Raw genomic sequence first — 16,092 nt, 5'->3', positions numbered from 1 at the left:
AAAAAAAAAAGGCTCCAAGCAACCAGCAGTGTGTGTGGGGCTGATAGGAGTGAGGAGACGTGGTCGGACAGTTATGCCAGCCCCTATCGAGAGTCCCAGCAATACAAAGAACAGGGAGCCAGGGTTTGCTCCAGGATTTCCCCAGTGGACTACGACTCCTGGAAGGCAGAGAAGTGGACTACAGCTCCCAGAAGGCTGCGCGACACACAGCCAGCACGGTGCTCTCGTGAGGCGTGACAGTCAGATTCCGCGGGAGGGCGGCAGAGATACCGCGATATTTGGGGTCGGCCCCGAGACGCCCCTGGCGCGGGTGAGCAGTGGAACGGGGCTGGGAAGCTGGGTTTTCGCGGCGGCGCGGGAGGAGAGGATTGGGGAGCTGTGTCTGCGAGCGTGGGTCCGTGGCTGTCTGTATGTGTCCTCACTTTCCCCTCTGTGCCGATGAAGCTCTGCTTGCGACTGTGCGTGGGTAGGCGGCTGTGCATCTGTGCGACCTGCCTTTCCCGGCTGTAGGGGTGGGGCCGCCTGGAGCAGGAGGGGCTCCCGAGCCCGGAGTGGAGGGTTTGCATCTGGGTTTGCATCTGTGCACGTCCAGCCCAACTTTGTGCTGCTCTGCGATTATTTGTCCAGCGTCGTTTAATCTAGTTTAAATGATGGCCGTGTCAGCTCCTCACACTTAGCGCTTACTCGGGCTGCCCAAAGTACAAAGTGTATTTTAAAAGTTGGTAAAATTAAAAAAGGAAAGCCATGGGATATTGGAAGTAGCCCTAGGCCTGCCAAAAAGTGCAGAATGCCATTTAAAAATTAGGCCAAATCTTGTTGGAAAAGAACTTCCTGCTGTCCTTGAAGTATTTGGAAGTAGGTGCTAGATGGTGAGCCGGAGAGGTTCCCAAGTTGGGGAAGTGGTGGCTGTCTTGGACCAGGGGTTTCCATCTCTCTCACAGTGGCTGGGAAGTAGCAATACGCAGTCACTGCCTTTCTAGTAGCCCACGTGTGTGAGTGTGTGTGTTAGATACATTCATCCTTCAGTATCCGCAGGGGATTGCTGTATACTTTTTTTTTTTTTTTCCGAGACAGGATCTCATTCTGTGACCCAGGCTGGAGTACAGTGGTGGGAACATAGCTCACCGCAGCCTCGACCTCCTGGGCTCAAGGGATTCTCCTGCCTAGGTCCCCTGTGTAGCTGGAACCACAGGCATAAGCCACCACACCCGGCTAATTTTTATTTTATTTTTGTAGAGACAGGGTCTCACCATGTTGCCCAGGCTAGTCTCAAATTCCTGGCTCAAGCAATCCTCCTTCCTTGGTCTCTCAAAATGCTGGCATTACTGATGTGAGCCACCACATCAGCCCTCCTGTATACTCTTTTTTCTTTTTTTTTTTTTTTTTGAGTCAGGGTCTTACTCTGTTGCCTAGGCTAGAGTGTAGTGGTGTGATCATAGCTCACTGCAACCTCGAACTCCCTGGGCTCACATGATCCTCCCACCTCAGCCTCCCAAGTAGCTGGGACTACAGGCACAAGCTACCATGCCCCACCATATAATTTAAATCATCTCCAGATTACTTATAAAACCTGATACAGTGTAAATGCCATGTAAATAGTTACACACTTTTTTTATTGTGGTACAATTTAATAATAATTTATTATACAATATAAATTACAATAATAATTTATTATTATTATCATATTTTGAAACAGTCTCTGTCACCCAGGCTGGAGTGCAGTGGCAAAAACATGGCTCACTGCAGCCTTCTAGGCTCAAGCGATCCTCCTGCCTCAGCCTCCCAAGTAGTTGAGACCACAGGCATGTGCCACCACACCTAATTTGTAAATTTTTTGTAGAGCTAGGGTCTTGCTATGTTGCCCAGGCTGGTCTCGAGTGCCTGGGCTCAAGCAGTCCCCCCACCTTGCCCTCTTAAATTGCTGGGATTACAGGTGTAAGCTGGAGCAGAACCCTAGGCAGCCGGTAGTGAGGGGCTTTGATGTTAGGCTAAAGGATTCAGGCTCATAATGGATCTTGGATCCCTGCCTACCCACCACCCACTTCCCTTGTTTGGTTCTGCTTTGTCTTAGGCTCAGTTCTCATCCTTCCTGTATTGAGCTTGAACGTATACCCTGTCTGGCCTTGCTTTCCTTGCTCCCGTCTTTAGTCTGGTTCTGTGCCAGCTCCACCTTTGCCCATATAGGGACTGGCAGGTATCCCTGAAACCTAAAACTCTGCCCTGAATTAAACTCATCAGAGGAGACTTAAACACACAAGCCGAGGCTCTTTGTGCTGTCTGTCCCTGTCTTTCTAGAGGATAGAGAAGCTGTCATTTTTCTGGCTGTGGCTTACCTGCTTGGCTTGGTGCCCTGGGATCTTGAGGCTCAGTAATCACAGCCTGTAGCCCCATAATCTGCCTGCTTGCCAACTCTTTTTGCTGCTCAGGAGTTCCTGTTAGTTCAGCAGAGCCCAGGGAAGTCAGGTACTGTCTCCAGCTACCCTTCCTGTGCAAATAGGTGACTCCAACAGGATCTGGTTAGGGTAATAGACTTACTGGTTTGGAATTTGATCCTCTTTGTAAGCAGACAAAGGAATCCTGCCAGCTGTCACCCTTCCTGGAATTCTCAGGTTGAACTGATTTGACCTCGCCTCCAAATGTTAGTTAAATGATTCACTTTCTATTCCTCAAGTATATTAAACACACACATACACACACACACCCTCTTTTTTAGGAAGTTAGGTAGGTTTGATCCTTAGCACAGCTTTACTAAGCAGGCTAAGTACTATATTTCGGACTATAGTGCCTGCTGTGGGGAAGCAGTTGAAGTCACTAATATAGATTCCTGCCCCAAATTTAACTGATTGCTTTCCGTAACCTGTTTCCTAGGAATGAGATCAGCTTGATGTGGATGAGGTTCAGGGGCCTCAGAGATAAAATTTGGCTTCTGGTTTTGCAGGAATCTACCTATCCTAGCACCAGTTGGCTAGGGTGGGACAGGGTCAAGGTTTGAGATCTGGCAGGTAGGTTTCCCTGGAGAATAAACAATGTGCTTCCATCATCTACCAATGATGTGTTCTGGGAAGAAGCTGACTGGTAGGCACTCTGTACCTTGTCAGATGCTAACAGGGCTCCCCACTCCCTGGAGTAAACTGAGTTCTCCGACTCTGACCAAGCATTGCCCTGCAGTGGAGCAAACATTGAGATTACTGGCAAATCAAACTTTGGGTGATCTTGCCCTAGGGAACCAGCCTGTGGTTAACCCCTGCTGAGAAGTGGGATAATGCAGCCAAACATGATCCTCAGCCCACGTGGGTTGTGCCCAAGTACTGAAGGCAAATCCTGGGCAGAGAGGCTAGAGAGCCAAGGGGCCTGTGAGTGAGGAGGAGACGGGCCCCTGTGGGTGCTCAGCCATGGAGGTAGCCATTGGGCGACTCACCAGCACTACTTCCTGGGCAGCTGCCTGGGTTTCCCTTGCCCTGCTGGTTCTTTTTTGAGTGTATCTTCTAGGACTTTCTGTCTTGTACGGAGAGCCCCTTACTGCTCTCTTTCATGTATTGACTCAAAGTTTCTGCTGGAAGGAGCTTCAGAGATCATCTGGTCCTACCTCTGCATTTTTCTGATGAAGGGACAGGTCCAGGGAGGGAATGACCCTGGACCAAGGTCACTCCAGGTCAGGAGCACACCATGGTCAGGGCCCAGGGCTTCTGATTCACAGGCTGGGTATCTGTCTTCTGCCTGACACTGCCTTAGAGGGTGTAGTTATTCATTCAGCACATGTTCAGGACTGCCAGCTAGTGGACTGCTGGTTGGCAATTAGACCTGATCACACATTCAGGGAGCTTGCTGGTGGAGGGAGAGGCAAGGAAACTGATGTGTAAATTGAGTCTGTGATCACCAAAAAGGTACATCCCAGGGAAGGACTGATCTCAGATAATTTCAGACAGGTGTGATTCCTGTCTTCTCGAACTCAACCTACAGATTCCCCAGAGGCAGCTACTGTGTTTTCCACAATTCCTTTGCATGGTGTTCAGTGTAATCGGTCCTCAGTGATGGTTGCTGATGAAGCATGTTCTGCTGGCCCAACCCGCAGCGTGTAGGTTTTGGTATCCATCAGCCATATTATCAAGAGCACTCACTTCTAGCAACGTCTGAGAGTCAGAGGAAGAAGCAAACCAGCTAGTCTCCTGGGGTGGCCTGCATCCTCTTTATGCTGGTTTCTTCCTGGGCTTTGATTTATACGGTGGTGCCCATCTTGATTAACAGACAGGGCCAGAGAGGCAAATCTCTTGGCTCCCTGGGGCACCCAAACCTCCTTGTTGCCCAGGGTTCCACCTCATGAGCATCTTTGGAACCCATCCCCTCCTGCCACTTCCTTTCACCATTCAGCCCAGTCCACTGCAGCAGCTCCTGTCACCTTCCAGTCTCTCCACTAGCAGGGTCGCTTTGACACTATGACCAGGTGCCAGCACCATCTTTCTAAAACCGAAACTCCTCACCCTGGCCCTCGCTGCCCATGGCATTCTGGCCTCACCCCGACTTTCAGCCTCACCTCCTGCCCCTCCACCACCCCACATCACATTCCGGCTTCACTACTAAGGCACTCCCTGTTCCCCAACCTGCCGCCCTCCTTCAGGACCTTCGCTTTTGCAAGATTGTTCCTTCTTTTGAAGTGATTTCTTCCCATCTCTGAAAAACTAACTCGTCCTTCAGGACTCAACCCTAACATCATCTTTTCTGGGATGCAGCCTCTGACTTCCAGAGATGGTCACTCTGAGCAGCCACGGCACCCGGTACGCCCTTCCCCACAGCACTGCAACATTCCCTTGTGACTGACTGGCCCGGGTATGGGGATGGCGTCTCACTTTCTTATCAAACTGTGTGCTCCCTGAAGCCGGGACTGCTGATCCCTTTAGCTGCCTTAGCCTCTCTGAAGCCGGGACTGCTGATCCCTTTAGCTGCCTTAGCCTCTGGCCTGGGGCCTAACACATGGTGCTGCATACATTCTGGTCAAGTGTATGAATGAAGAGGGTGACCCTTGTTCTGCTTTTAGATCCTAAATCCTGACAGCTTTATGGAGCCCAGGCCTGGCAGGCTCCCAGAACTTGAAGCCACCAGACCCCACATGGAACCAAAGGCCTCCTGTCCAACTGCTGCACCCTTGGTGGAGAGAAAATTCCATGTTCTTGTGGGTGTCACGGGGAGTGTTGCAGCCCTGAAGTCACCTCTTCTGGTGTCAAAGCTTTTGGACATTCCTGGGGTGAGTATCCTCACCAGACAAGCATGGCAGCCTCCGGCATGGGAGGCCAGTGCTCCCGGGGACGGCCCATTGTTCTGCAGTGTGCGCAGTTTTCTTTTTCTTTATCATGTTAATCATGCTTGTGGAGGTCCTGTGTGTGTAGTGCTCTGTGGAGGATTCAGGAGACAGAGACCAGTGTCCAGTATAACCTGGGGCTAGATCAGATAGTACAGACAGAGCATGAGGGGAGGCTGGGAAAGGACCCGGTGAACGGAGGGTTTGGGCTCCCGTACATTAACCCTGAGAATCTGTGAAGTCCTGTGTGGGAGGAGGGCTGGTTGGAGAAGTGCAACAAGTTCTTAGTACCCATTCCTGCCTTGGGCTCCCCCGCCCCTCCTTTCATTCCATCTTGAACACTGCGGCTGTGTTCTCCCTTCTCGTGAGACCCCATGGTTGTCCTGTCAGTCAAATGCTCGGAAACCCCATTGCCTGAAGCTCTAGGTTCAAACTTTGCTCCTTCAGGCGTTCAGAGATGCCCCAGGGGCCCCTGACTGTGTGCTGGGGTCAGGGACTCTAGTCCCATCCTTGGCCAGACCCTCAACTTGGGTCTATTTTCTTTTTTTTTTTTTTTTTTTTTTTTTTTTTTGAGACGGAGTCTCGCTGTGTTGCCCGGGCTGGAGTGCAGTGGCCGGATCTCAGCTCACTGCAAGCTCCGCCTGCCGGGTTTATGGCATTCTCCTGCCTCAGCCTCCCGAGTAGTTGGGACTACAGGCGCCCGCCACCTCGCCCGGCTAGCTTTTTTTGTATTTTTTACAAAAAAGAGACGGGTTTCACCATGTTAGCCAGGATGGTCTCGAACTCCTGACCTCGTGATCCGCCCGTCTCGGCCTCCCAAAGTGCTGGGATTACAGGCTTGAGCCACCGCGCCCGGCGGGTCTATTTTCTATATTGGATCTATTTTCTATATTGGGTGCAAAAGTTCAAGGCTTTAAACAGCGTGAAATCTGACAGGCAGTGGCCCCACTTCCTAGTTCCGCCTCCAGGGCCCTTTGTTGGTCTGTCTTATCCCCCTTGGTCTTTGCGTGGCTGGGCCCTGCTGGGCTGGCTGCCCTCTCTGCTCCTCTCCCGCCTTTTCACATTCTGTGCAAAACCTTCCCTGTCTGCCCCAGCCCGGTCCCTGTGGTTTTGGCCCCTTCTTTTAAACTCATTTGACTTAGAACTATAGGTTGCCTTAGACACTGCTAATGTTACTGGCCCCTAGTTTTGGTGCGGTCTTGTGAAGTTGCTGGGCCCCAGGCCTGGCTTCTCCCTCTCTTGTATCAGCTGAGCACCCAAGGTGCGGTGGCCCAGGCAGCCGTATCTGGCATGTCCAGCAGGGGGCGGTGCTTACTCACAGTGGTCCCATCAGCTGGGGCTGGTGGTCCCATCAGCTGGGGTTGGGCTGGGAAGTGTTTCACTTTTTTACTTTCCACCAACTTCCACCCAGAAAGTCACCCCGTCACCCCACCCCCAGGGCTGGGATAAGCCATGAAGCTGCCAGCCAGGGATGACAGCTGGCCAGAGTGGGGGAGGGAGGAGAGTCTCGTGGCACTCTGAGACTGGGTGCTGCACTTTTAGGGCAGTACTACTTAGGCCCAGCCACCCCCTGTGTACCCAGAACCATTGGTAGGAGCTGGCCAGCTAGAGCCGTTAGGGCGGGAGGCCTGAAAGGGTTTGCAGCAGTGAGAGCCTCTGCCACCACCCCCTGGGGAGGGAGGGAGCCATGCAGTTCCCTTTTCCCATAGCCCCAGAGCAAGTGAGTTTCCGGACTCGGGGTGGATAGGGGCGGGGAGTCCTATCCCAGGAAACAGATGGGCAGCCTCAGAACGGAGGGAAATGGCAACCCCACCGCTTCCTCCCATCCCACACAGCCAGCGTTTGGCTGGGGGGCGGTGTGTGGAAAGGGTTGCCTGGAGCAGGGAGGCAATTGAGCGCACCCCATGGCTTTTTAGCCTGAGCCCTGTGGGAAGGCAGGCCATGTCTGGAACAGGACTTGGCTTCCTGTCTCTGGTTGGAGTTGACGCCAAAAGTGAGGCAGCCAGAGGGCACTGAACTGGGAAGGAAGGCTCCCCGGCTCAGCCTCTTGGAGCCTGCCTTTCCCATTTGAAAATAAGGCTGATTCCTGCTGCCCATCCCCCAGGCTCTTGTCAGGCTCCCTGAGATGTTGGCTTGGGTGGGAGGGGTCACACATGAAATAGTCCTGTGCCAGTGAGTTGGTGCAGAGCCTGGCATGTTGAAGCACTCGGTTGTGTGTGTTTCCTGGCCATCACCGTGTCCTTTCCCCTTGTTCATGTCCTTTGGGCCAGCCACATGGTGTGGGGCAACCCCACTGGGAAGAGCCATGGAAGCCACAGTTCACCTGCTCTTGTGGAGGGCCTATGCCTTTCATCTGCAGGGAGACAGCTCTCCAAGCCTGGCTTTGCTTATTGGGGCCTTCCTGAGGTGTGGGATCCAAAGGTAATCCCTGGATTGCCTTGTGTTGGCCCCAGTGGTGGTGTCTACCCCTGCACACTCCCCTTGATTTCCTGATGGCCCTGATCTCCACACTGCTTCCTGCTGGATCTCCTGCAGGAGCATCATTGTCCCTTGGAGCAGTCACTTTCAGCTCTTCGCCTGCCGAGTCGTGGGTCCACACGCTCAAGGCTTTCTGGAACTTCCTTAGGTACCTCCAGATTTGGTCTAGCACATGAACAGCTGGGGTGTGGGCTGCAGGGAGCTGGGGGATTCTACAGATCTGGCCCATCACTCTGGCCCATCACTGTTTCTGATTGATCAGCATGTCCAGACATCCCGGGAAAGCCGCTAACCTCAAGGTAGCCAAATCAGGGAGACTGTGAGGGGTGTTGGAGAGACATGGATTAGGCACAAGCCACACACACCAGCACGATGGGGAGAGTAGTCACTAGCAGAGACGACCTTGAGTATGTTGGGGCAGATGGGCAACCGTGTCACAAGAGAAGCAGCTGAGCACATTTCTGATGCTGGGACGCTGGGCAAGTCAGTTCTTTTTGTCCATAGTTTTCTTATCCACACAGTGAAGGACGGGCAGGTTCTCAAATGATCCATCTTCAGGGTCTCTTCTGGCACTGGTGTTAGAAGATTCTAGATGTGAGGGCAAAAAGGACTAGGACCCAAAGGCAGCCTGAGAGAAGGTCCTGGGGCCCAGGAACTTCAGGGGGATCGGGGGTTTTGTAGTTCCATAGCTGTCATGTAATTGAGTGGCAGTAAAATCTGGTTTGTCAGCTCAGGCAGTTTCTTCCCTGGGGTTGGCAGCCTGGCCCTTGCAGGGGAGCAAAAATGGCTTTCCTCCACCTTGCTAGGCTGCTTGGCTGGGCTATGAGTTCAACTGACTTATAAACAAAATTAACAGGGCTGGGTACAGTGGCTCACTTTGGGAGGCTGAGGTGGGCGGATCACTTGAGGCCAGTTCAAGACCAGCCTAGCCAACATGGTAAAACCCCAACTCTACTAAAAATACAAAAATTACCCAGGCGTGGTGGGCACCTGTAGTCCCAGCTACTCGGGAGGCTGAGGCAGGAGAATCGCTTGAACCCGGAAGGCAGAGGTTGCGGTGAGCTGAGATCGTGCCACTGCACTCTATTCTGGGTGACAGAGCAAGACTCCACCTCAAAACAATAACAACAACAAAAAACAAGATCAATAGGAGAAAACCCTATTTAGTTAAACATATCTGCACATGGATGTACCACAAAATATGAGATTCCCAGAAGGGTGAGATGACTAAAGCCTGTATAGCAGCCTGAGCTACAGAAGGAAATAGGGGCTTGGGGCTTCTGGGGGTGGTGGCGACACAAGTTATGGGAGGGTGAGGGGAGGAATTGTACAGTGAATAAACATCTTGTTAGGCAGATAAAAACTTCTCAGATAGCTGGGCGCGGTGGCTTAAGCCTGTAATCCCAGCACTTTGGGAGGCCAAGACGGGTGGATCACGAGGTCAGGAGATCAAGACCATCTTGGCTAACAAGGTGAAACCCCGTCTCTACTAAAAAAAAATACAAAAAAACTAGCCAGGCGAGGTGGCGGGCGCCTGTAGTCCCAGCTACTCCGGAGGCTGAGGCAGGAGAATGACGTAAACCTGGGAGGCGGAGCTTGCAGTGAGCTGAGATCCGGCCATTGCACTCCAGCATGGGTGACAGAGCGAGACTCCGTCTCAAAAAAAAAAAGAAACAAAAAACTTCTCAGATAATGAAAGATGCCTCAGCAGATTGTCAGTAAGTCAGTCTTCCCTTCTCAGGGAGGGGGACTCAGGACAAGGGGGATCCCTCTTTAGGCAGATAAGAGAAGTTCAGAGAAAGTTCCTCCCTGCATCTGTTTTTTCCCAAGTGTCTTCAGGTTTGAAATAATCAGCATACCAAAGCCACATATTATGGGATGGCATTTCCTGAACTCCTTCATCCACACCCTTCAAACTTGGGAGGAGAAGGCAGACATCGCCCTAGCTTTTGCCAGGGCAGGTGTCAGCAGAATTCAGAGCCAAAAGGGGATTTCTAAAGATAGAGAAAACCCCCGACTCAAGGAGTCAGCAGGCCTGGGGCTCAGAGGAAGATATATTTCTAGGGTGTCCGTCGGGACATCCAGGTCTGTTGAGGGTGAGGAAAAGAAGGCTCTGCTCATATGTAGTGTGGAGTAAATTCTGACTTGCTGGAGGACCACTTGACAATATTGAGAGAAATTAAACATGTTCATAGCCCTTGATTTACCCACAGGATTAAACCCTGTGGGGTGTATTTACAAAGTAAAAGGATGTTCATTATAGCATTACTTATAATTTCAAAGCAAAACTGGAAGCAAACAAAATGTCCAGCAGTAGAGAGCTGTAGTGCCCTTATGATTTATGGGACAATCTCTCAGTGGATTACTTGGCAATGTTTCAGAAAAATGGGTTAGCTCTCTCTGTGCTAATGGGAGCAATCCTCAAGATAGAAGCGGAATAAGCAAGGTGTAGGAGCTAGTGAACTGGACACCCCGGGCCAAATTCGGCTCAATGCCTGTTATTGTATAGCCTCCAGCTAAGAATGATTTTTACATTTTAATTTTTATTATTTATTTTTGAGACAGGGTCTTGTTCTGTTGCTCAGACTGGAGTGCAGTGGTGTGACCACCACTCACTACAGCCTCGACCTCCCAGGCTCAAGCAATTCTCCCACCTCAGCCTCCCGAATAGCTGGGAGTGCAGGCGTGCCATCACACTTCACTAACTTTTTTGCATTTTTTTGTAGATACAGGATTTCGCAATGTTGCGCGGGCTGGTCTCAAACTCCTGGGCTCAAGTGATCTATCTGCCTCCACTTCTCAAAGTGCTGGGATTACAAGCATGTGCCACTGTGCCCAGCCTGATTTTTACATTTTTAAATGGTTAAATCAGAAGAAAAATAGTATTTTGTGACTCATAGAAAAAGTGATATGAAATTCAGATTTCAGGTCCAAGACAATTTACTGGAACACAGCCGTACCCATTCATTTACGTATTGCGTATGACTGCATTCGTACTACTGCAGGGTTGAATCTTGCAACAAAGCCTAAAATATCATCTGGCCCTTTATAGAGAAGGTTTGCTGACCCCTGGTATGCAGCCTGATTCCTTCTGTGTATTCTTTTTTTTTTTTTTTAGAAGGGGGCTCACTCTTTCTCCCCGGCTGGAGTACAGTGGTGTGATCTCGGCTCACTGCAAGCTCCGCCTCCTGGGTTCACACCATTCTCCTGCCTCAACCTCCCGAGTAACTGGGACTACAGGTGCCTGCCCACGCCCGGCTAAGTTTTTTGTATTTTTAGTAGAGATGGGGTTTCACCATGTTAGCCAGGATGGTCTCGATCTCCTGACCTCGTGATCCGCCCGCCTTGGCCTCCCAAAGTGCTGGGATTACAGGCGTGAGCCACCGCGCCCAGCCTCTGTGTGTTCTTATACTGACTTACTGCGCACAGTTTTTTCCTCTGGAGGTGGTTACCCTTGTGGAGGAGGACCGGTGGAGGAAGGGAAACTTGGATTTTTCATTTTGTGTCATTCTGTTCAGTTTTACTTTTCTAACCTATGTGTATATTTGTGTGTGTGTGTGTGTGTGTGTGTGTGTTTTAGTCAGTGGGGCTTTTGGTGGGAATATTGTGGAACATTCTTGGTAACTTTGTGCTTTTTTTTTTTTTTTTTAAAGTTCTCACTGAGGAAAGAGCAGACAACATAAGGCCTGGTTTGATGATTTCCTTTTTGTTCTGGGTGGGGGCCACCTGCCCGCTCTATGTCCTGATATGGAAACTCTGAGACCTTTATTTGTGTCTCTACCTGCTTGGCTGGCCCCTTCCTCCTCTGGCCTGCAGCCCTGTCACCTGCTCCCCTAGGGACAGAGCTCTGTCGGCCACTGGTCAGAGGGTCCTGCACCCCAGGGTCCTTCCCTGATTGCCCAGAACAACGTCCCTGTGCAGGGCCTCCATAGACCCCTCTCTGGTTTCCTTCTGGAGAATTTTCTGGAGTTGGGGAAGCGCACAGAAGGGTTGGCATGAGGAGCTGATACAACCAGAACACCAGCTCCCCCAGGGGCAGATGAGAGAGTGGCTGTTTCCTGCAGAGCCAGGTGGGAAAGGGTCAGGGTCACAGAAGGGCTGGGGTGGCACAGTGAACTGGTAGGATCATTTAGACCCTACCATGTGGTCTAAATGGCTCATGCATGGGTCATAAAAGGAAACCAGGGGCAGAGGAAGAAGGGCTCGCCCACGGCCTTCCAGGGAATAAGTGAGTTAGCAGAACTGGGGACTTGAGGCCAGGTTTTCTGGGTCCTATCAGTGAGTGAATTGAGGAGCTCAGACTTGGAGCTCATTCTCTGCTCAAGCTCACCAGTGCTTGAGGATGGTGGAATTTGTGGATTCCTATCTTGGTCTGCCTTGCAGTTAGGAGTTACCTGTACCCCACCTATCTGTTAGACTGAGCTGCAGCAGAGGGTAGAGCTTGGATCTTATCAGCCCTGCCCCCACCATATAAGAGGCTTAGTAAATGTTTGCCGAGTAGAGGCATCATCATGAGCCACGGAACCCACTGAGCCAACCGGAACTCCCTTGGGGGTTTTGTTAAGGAGGCCAGCCACCTCCTCCACAGCTCCCGTGCCTCATGTGCCAACTGCACTGGGCCCCAATAATCCTTTGTCCTAGAATGTACCTGCCACTCCCATGCTCAGGTTAGTGTTACTTCTTGGCTGGCCGCTAGGTCCTGGGCACAGATCTGGAGCATGCCAGTGTCAACACTGGTAGACCCAATGTCAGGGTCCTCTGCTGTGCATCCTGGCCCCGAGGACTGGGCCACCAAAGCCCTGGGTTCCTTGCCTTATCACAGCTTAAGTGCAGGGCTACCACTTCCTCTTTAGAATCCTCCTTTGTCTCCAGTGGAGGCATCATCACACCCTATTAGAAACACGTGCTCTCCAGCCACTCAACTGCTGGTTCCACTTGGGCTCTTCTCCTTTTCTTGTACATGCCAGAGCTGTGCTATCTGATATATTTACATTTTCTTGTATATTCCAGAGCTGAGCTATCCGATAAATGTAAATTTGAATGTGGCAGCCGCTTGCCACATTCAAATTAAAATTAAGTAGAATTTAATAAAAAATTCAGTTCTTCAGTCACAGCAGCCACACCTCAGGTGCTCAGTGGCCACATGTGGCCAGTGCTGCCACACTGTATGGCACATGTAGGGCCACTCCCATCATTGCAGAGATGGAAATGCTCTTCATGGATAATGCTGTAGAGTTGTGGCTCTCAATGGGGGCGATTTTCCTCCCCAAGGGACATTGGATAATGTCCAGAGACGTTTTTAGTTGTCCTAACTTAGGGGTGGTGGTGCTCCTGGCTCTTGGTTCTAGTGGGTAGAGGCCAGGAATGGGCTTGGCAGTGGAGACTCAGGCCATGGGATTTGTTTCATCCCGTGGCTGCGAAGTGTCTCTCCACAGGTTCCTTTGATAATCTGCCCCAGAAGTAGCCTGGCCACACTAGGGGCCTGAAGTAGAAACAGGAGGTATCACTCTAAATCCTGATTCCATTTCTCCTGACCAGACCCACATCAGGATTCCTGATGTCTCTTCAGCAAAGAAAAGGAAACCAGACTTGCCAACTGGTTTCGGGAAGGAATCTCTATACATGCTAGATAAAATGCAGGCAGCTTATGTAATAGGGTCTGTCCTAGCCTCAGTCACATACACAAAGAGATTCAGCTTAAAAATATTAGCTGTAAAAAGTGTTCTCAGGTAGGCCGAGCATGGTGGCTCACGCCTGTAATCCCAGCACTTTGGGAGGCTGAGGTGGGCGGATCATCTGAGACCAGGACTTTGAGATCAGCCTGGTCAACATGGTGAAACACTGTTTCTACTAGAAATACAAAAATTAGCTGGGTGTGGTGGCGCACAACTGTAATTCCAGCTACTTGGGAGGCTGAGGCAGGAGAATCTCTGGAACCCAGGAGGCGGAGGTTGCAGTGAGCCGAGATAGTGCTACTGCACTCCAGCCTGGGCAACGGAGCAAGACACTGTCTCAAAAACAAAAAACAAAAAAAAGGAAAAAGCTTGTTTCTAAGTGGTGTCAGCAGGGGACCAAGCCGGGAGCTACCTTTCAGGAATTCTGTAGCATATGGGAGATTCTTTTTTAATGCCCAGCCCTGCTTCTACCAGGACCCACAAAGGTGTAAGAGAAAGCCAAGGAAGGCTCCTGCCCTCAGGGAGTTTCTGCCCTGCCAGGGTTCCTTGGCATTTGCTGGGAAGAGGTCAAGGTACATGGGTAAATGGTCAGAATTATTTAGTATTATAGAAGGTAACACATGCTTTTTTTTTTTTTTTTTAAAGTGTGTGCAGACCCAGGGCCCAGCCCTTGGCTCCCAGGACGTTTCGGTGGAGTGAATGAAAATAAAAGAACAAAGCCCATAGGGTTGATGAATCAGATCAAGTGACATCCCTCTAAAACCAGAAAAACTAGTCTGGGCCTGCTAGACAGCACTGGGGTCAGTCAGGGTCACCTCCAAGGAGAGTCAGCTGCTTCAGTGGGTCAGAGGTGGGGCATCAGGAAGGACCCGCCCATCACATACACTTCACATTACTCCTTAGTGAAGACCTTGACCCCAGGAGGCTCCCTAACAATGTGACTATGTAACCTGGGAGGATGGCTAGAGAGTGGAGCCTCTGAGAGGTAAGGCAAAGAGCTTAGAGGGAAGATCTCAAGCAGGGTGAGAGGCTTAACAGGACCTGGGTTGGAGCTCCCCAGGGGACAGTGGGGGCGTAAAGGCTCTGAGACCTTGAGTGACGGTATAGGGAAGGAAGAAAGGGTAGAGCTGAGAGGGAGGAGAGAACCCCCTGAGTCAAGGGCATTACCTATTTGGGGATTTTTTTTTGGGGGGGTTTTTATTGATTGATGATTGATTGATTATATTTTTTTTGTAGAGAAGGGGTTTTGCCCTTTTGCCCAGTCTCATCCCAAACTTCTGAACTCAAGCAGTCTGCCCACCTCTGCCTCCCAAAGTGCTGGGATGACAGGCATGAGCCACCATGCCTGGCACCCAATTTGGGGATGATTCTGAAGGCCAGCACTAGGCAAGGTCCTCCGCTTTGCGAACTGGAAGATGGTTTTGGGAGTTGGGGAGAGTGGAGGACCTAGATCTTCAGGAAGTAGCTTTCCAAATTTCAGAATAGAGGCGATGAACCCAATGAACCTGGGACATTCTTTTTGTTTTTTTTTGAGATGGAGTCTCACTGTGTCTCCCAGGCTGGAGTGCAGTGGCGCGATCTCCGCTTGGCTCACTGCAAGCTCCGCCTCCCGGGTTCATGCCATTCTCCTACCTCAGCCTCCCGAGTAGCTGGGACTACAGGCGCCGGCGACCACACCAGCTAATTTTTTGTACTTTTAGTAGAGATGGGGTTTCATCGTGTTAGCTAGGATGGTCTCGATCTCCTGACCTCGTGATCCACCTGCCTCGACCTCCCAAAGTGCTGGGATTACAGGCGTGAGCCACCATGCCCGGCCACCTGGGACGTTCTTAAGTAGCAAATAGTTGAGGATGGTTGGGAAGCTCTTAGAAATGAAAGATGGTGGTCCCATGAGCAGAAGCAGGCAGTGTATCAGCAGAGATGTGGTCTCTGGCTACCTGAAACCTTCTGTTGAAGGAGTTGGAAAACAGTTAAGTGGAAGGGAGGACATGTAACTAGAGATGAAGGAAGAGTGTGGTCCAGAGCCCCCCAGGGTGAACTGAAGCTTGTGGCAAAACTCAGGAGGCTCGAGAGGGCTGTTTTATGTATTTGGAAGAAGAACAATGAAGCAGTGTCTGGTGCTGGAGGTCAATGGTAACATTAGCAGAGGACAAGAAGAAATGGGAGGGGCTGGGCGCAGTGGCTCACTCCTGTAATCCCAGCACTTTGGGAAGCAGAGACAGGTGGATTGCCCTAGCTCTGGAGTTCAAGACCAGCCTGGCCAACATGGTGAAATCCTGTCTCTAGTAAAAATACAAAAATTAGCTGGGCATGGTGGTGCACACCTGTAATCCCAGCTACTCGGGAGGCTGAGGCAGGAGAATCCCTTGAACCCAGGAGGTTGCAGTGAGCCGAGATTGCACCGCTGCACTCCAGCCTGGGTGACAAAATGAGTCTCACTCTGTCGCCCAGGCTGGAGTGCAGTGGCCGGATCTCAGCTCTGGGCCCCTGTACTTTGCCAGCTTGTTAGTCTAAAATCTTGTTTTACAGGCTGGGTGTGGTGGCTCACACCTGTAATCGTAGCACTTTGGGAGACTGGGGTGGGTGGATCACCTGAGGTCAGGAGTTTGAGACCAGCCTGGCCAACATGGTGAAAAACCTTGTCTC

At 51.1% G+C, this 16,092-nt stretch overlaps 1 protein-coding gene across 7 annotated transcripts in view; it reads left to right on the top strand.

The window, feature by feature from the left end:
• The first annotated feature begins 244 nt into the window (after positions 1-244).
• Positions 245-16,092, top strand: part of PPCDC (phosphopantothenoylcysteine decarboxylase) — a 27,437-nt gene continuing 11,589 nt past the window's right edge. For 4 of the 7 annotated variants that reach the window (XM_011932878.1, XM_011932876.1, XM_011932877.1 and 1 more), the window contains exons 1-2: positions 245-310; positions 5,033-5,239. In XM_011932878.1, the coding sequence (XP_011788268.1) occupies positions 5,054-5,239 (186 nt within the window). In that variant the 5' untranslated portion in view covers positions 245-310; positions 5,033-5,053. The remainder of the gene's footprint in view (positions 311-5,032; positions 5,240-16,092) is intronic. The other 3 variants (XM_011932875.1, XM_011932873.1, XM_011932879.1) reach the window with 3 other exon arrangements.

This window comes from Colobus angolensis, unplaced genomic scaffold (assembly GCF_000951035.1).
Source record: "Colobus angolensis palliatus isolate OR3802 unplaced genomic scaffold, Cang.pa_1.0 Scaffold99, whole genome shotgun sequence".
Lineage (NCBI taxonomy): Eukaryota > Metazoa > Chordata > Mammalia > Primates > Cercopithecidae > Colobus > Colobus angolensis.
This window is presented reverse-complemented; position numbering and strand designations above follow the sequence as displayed.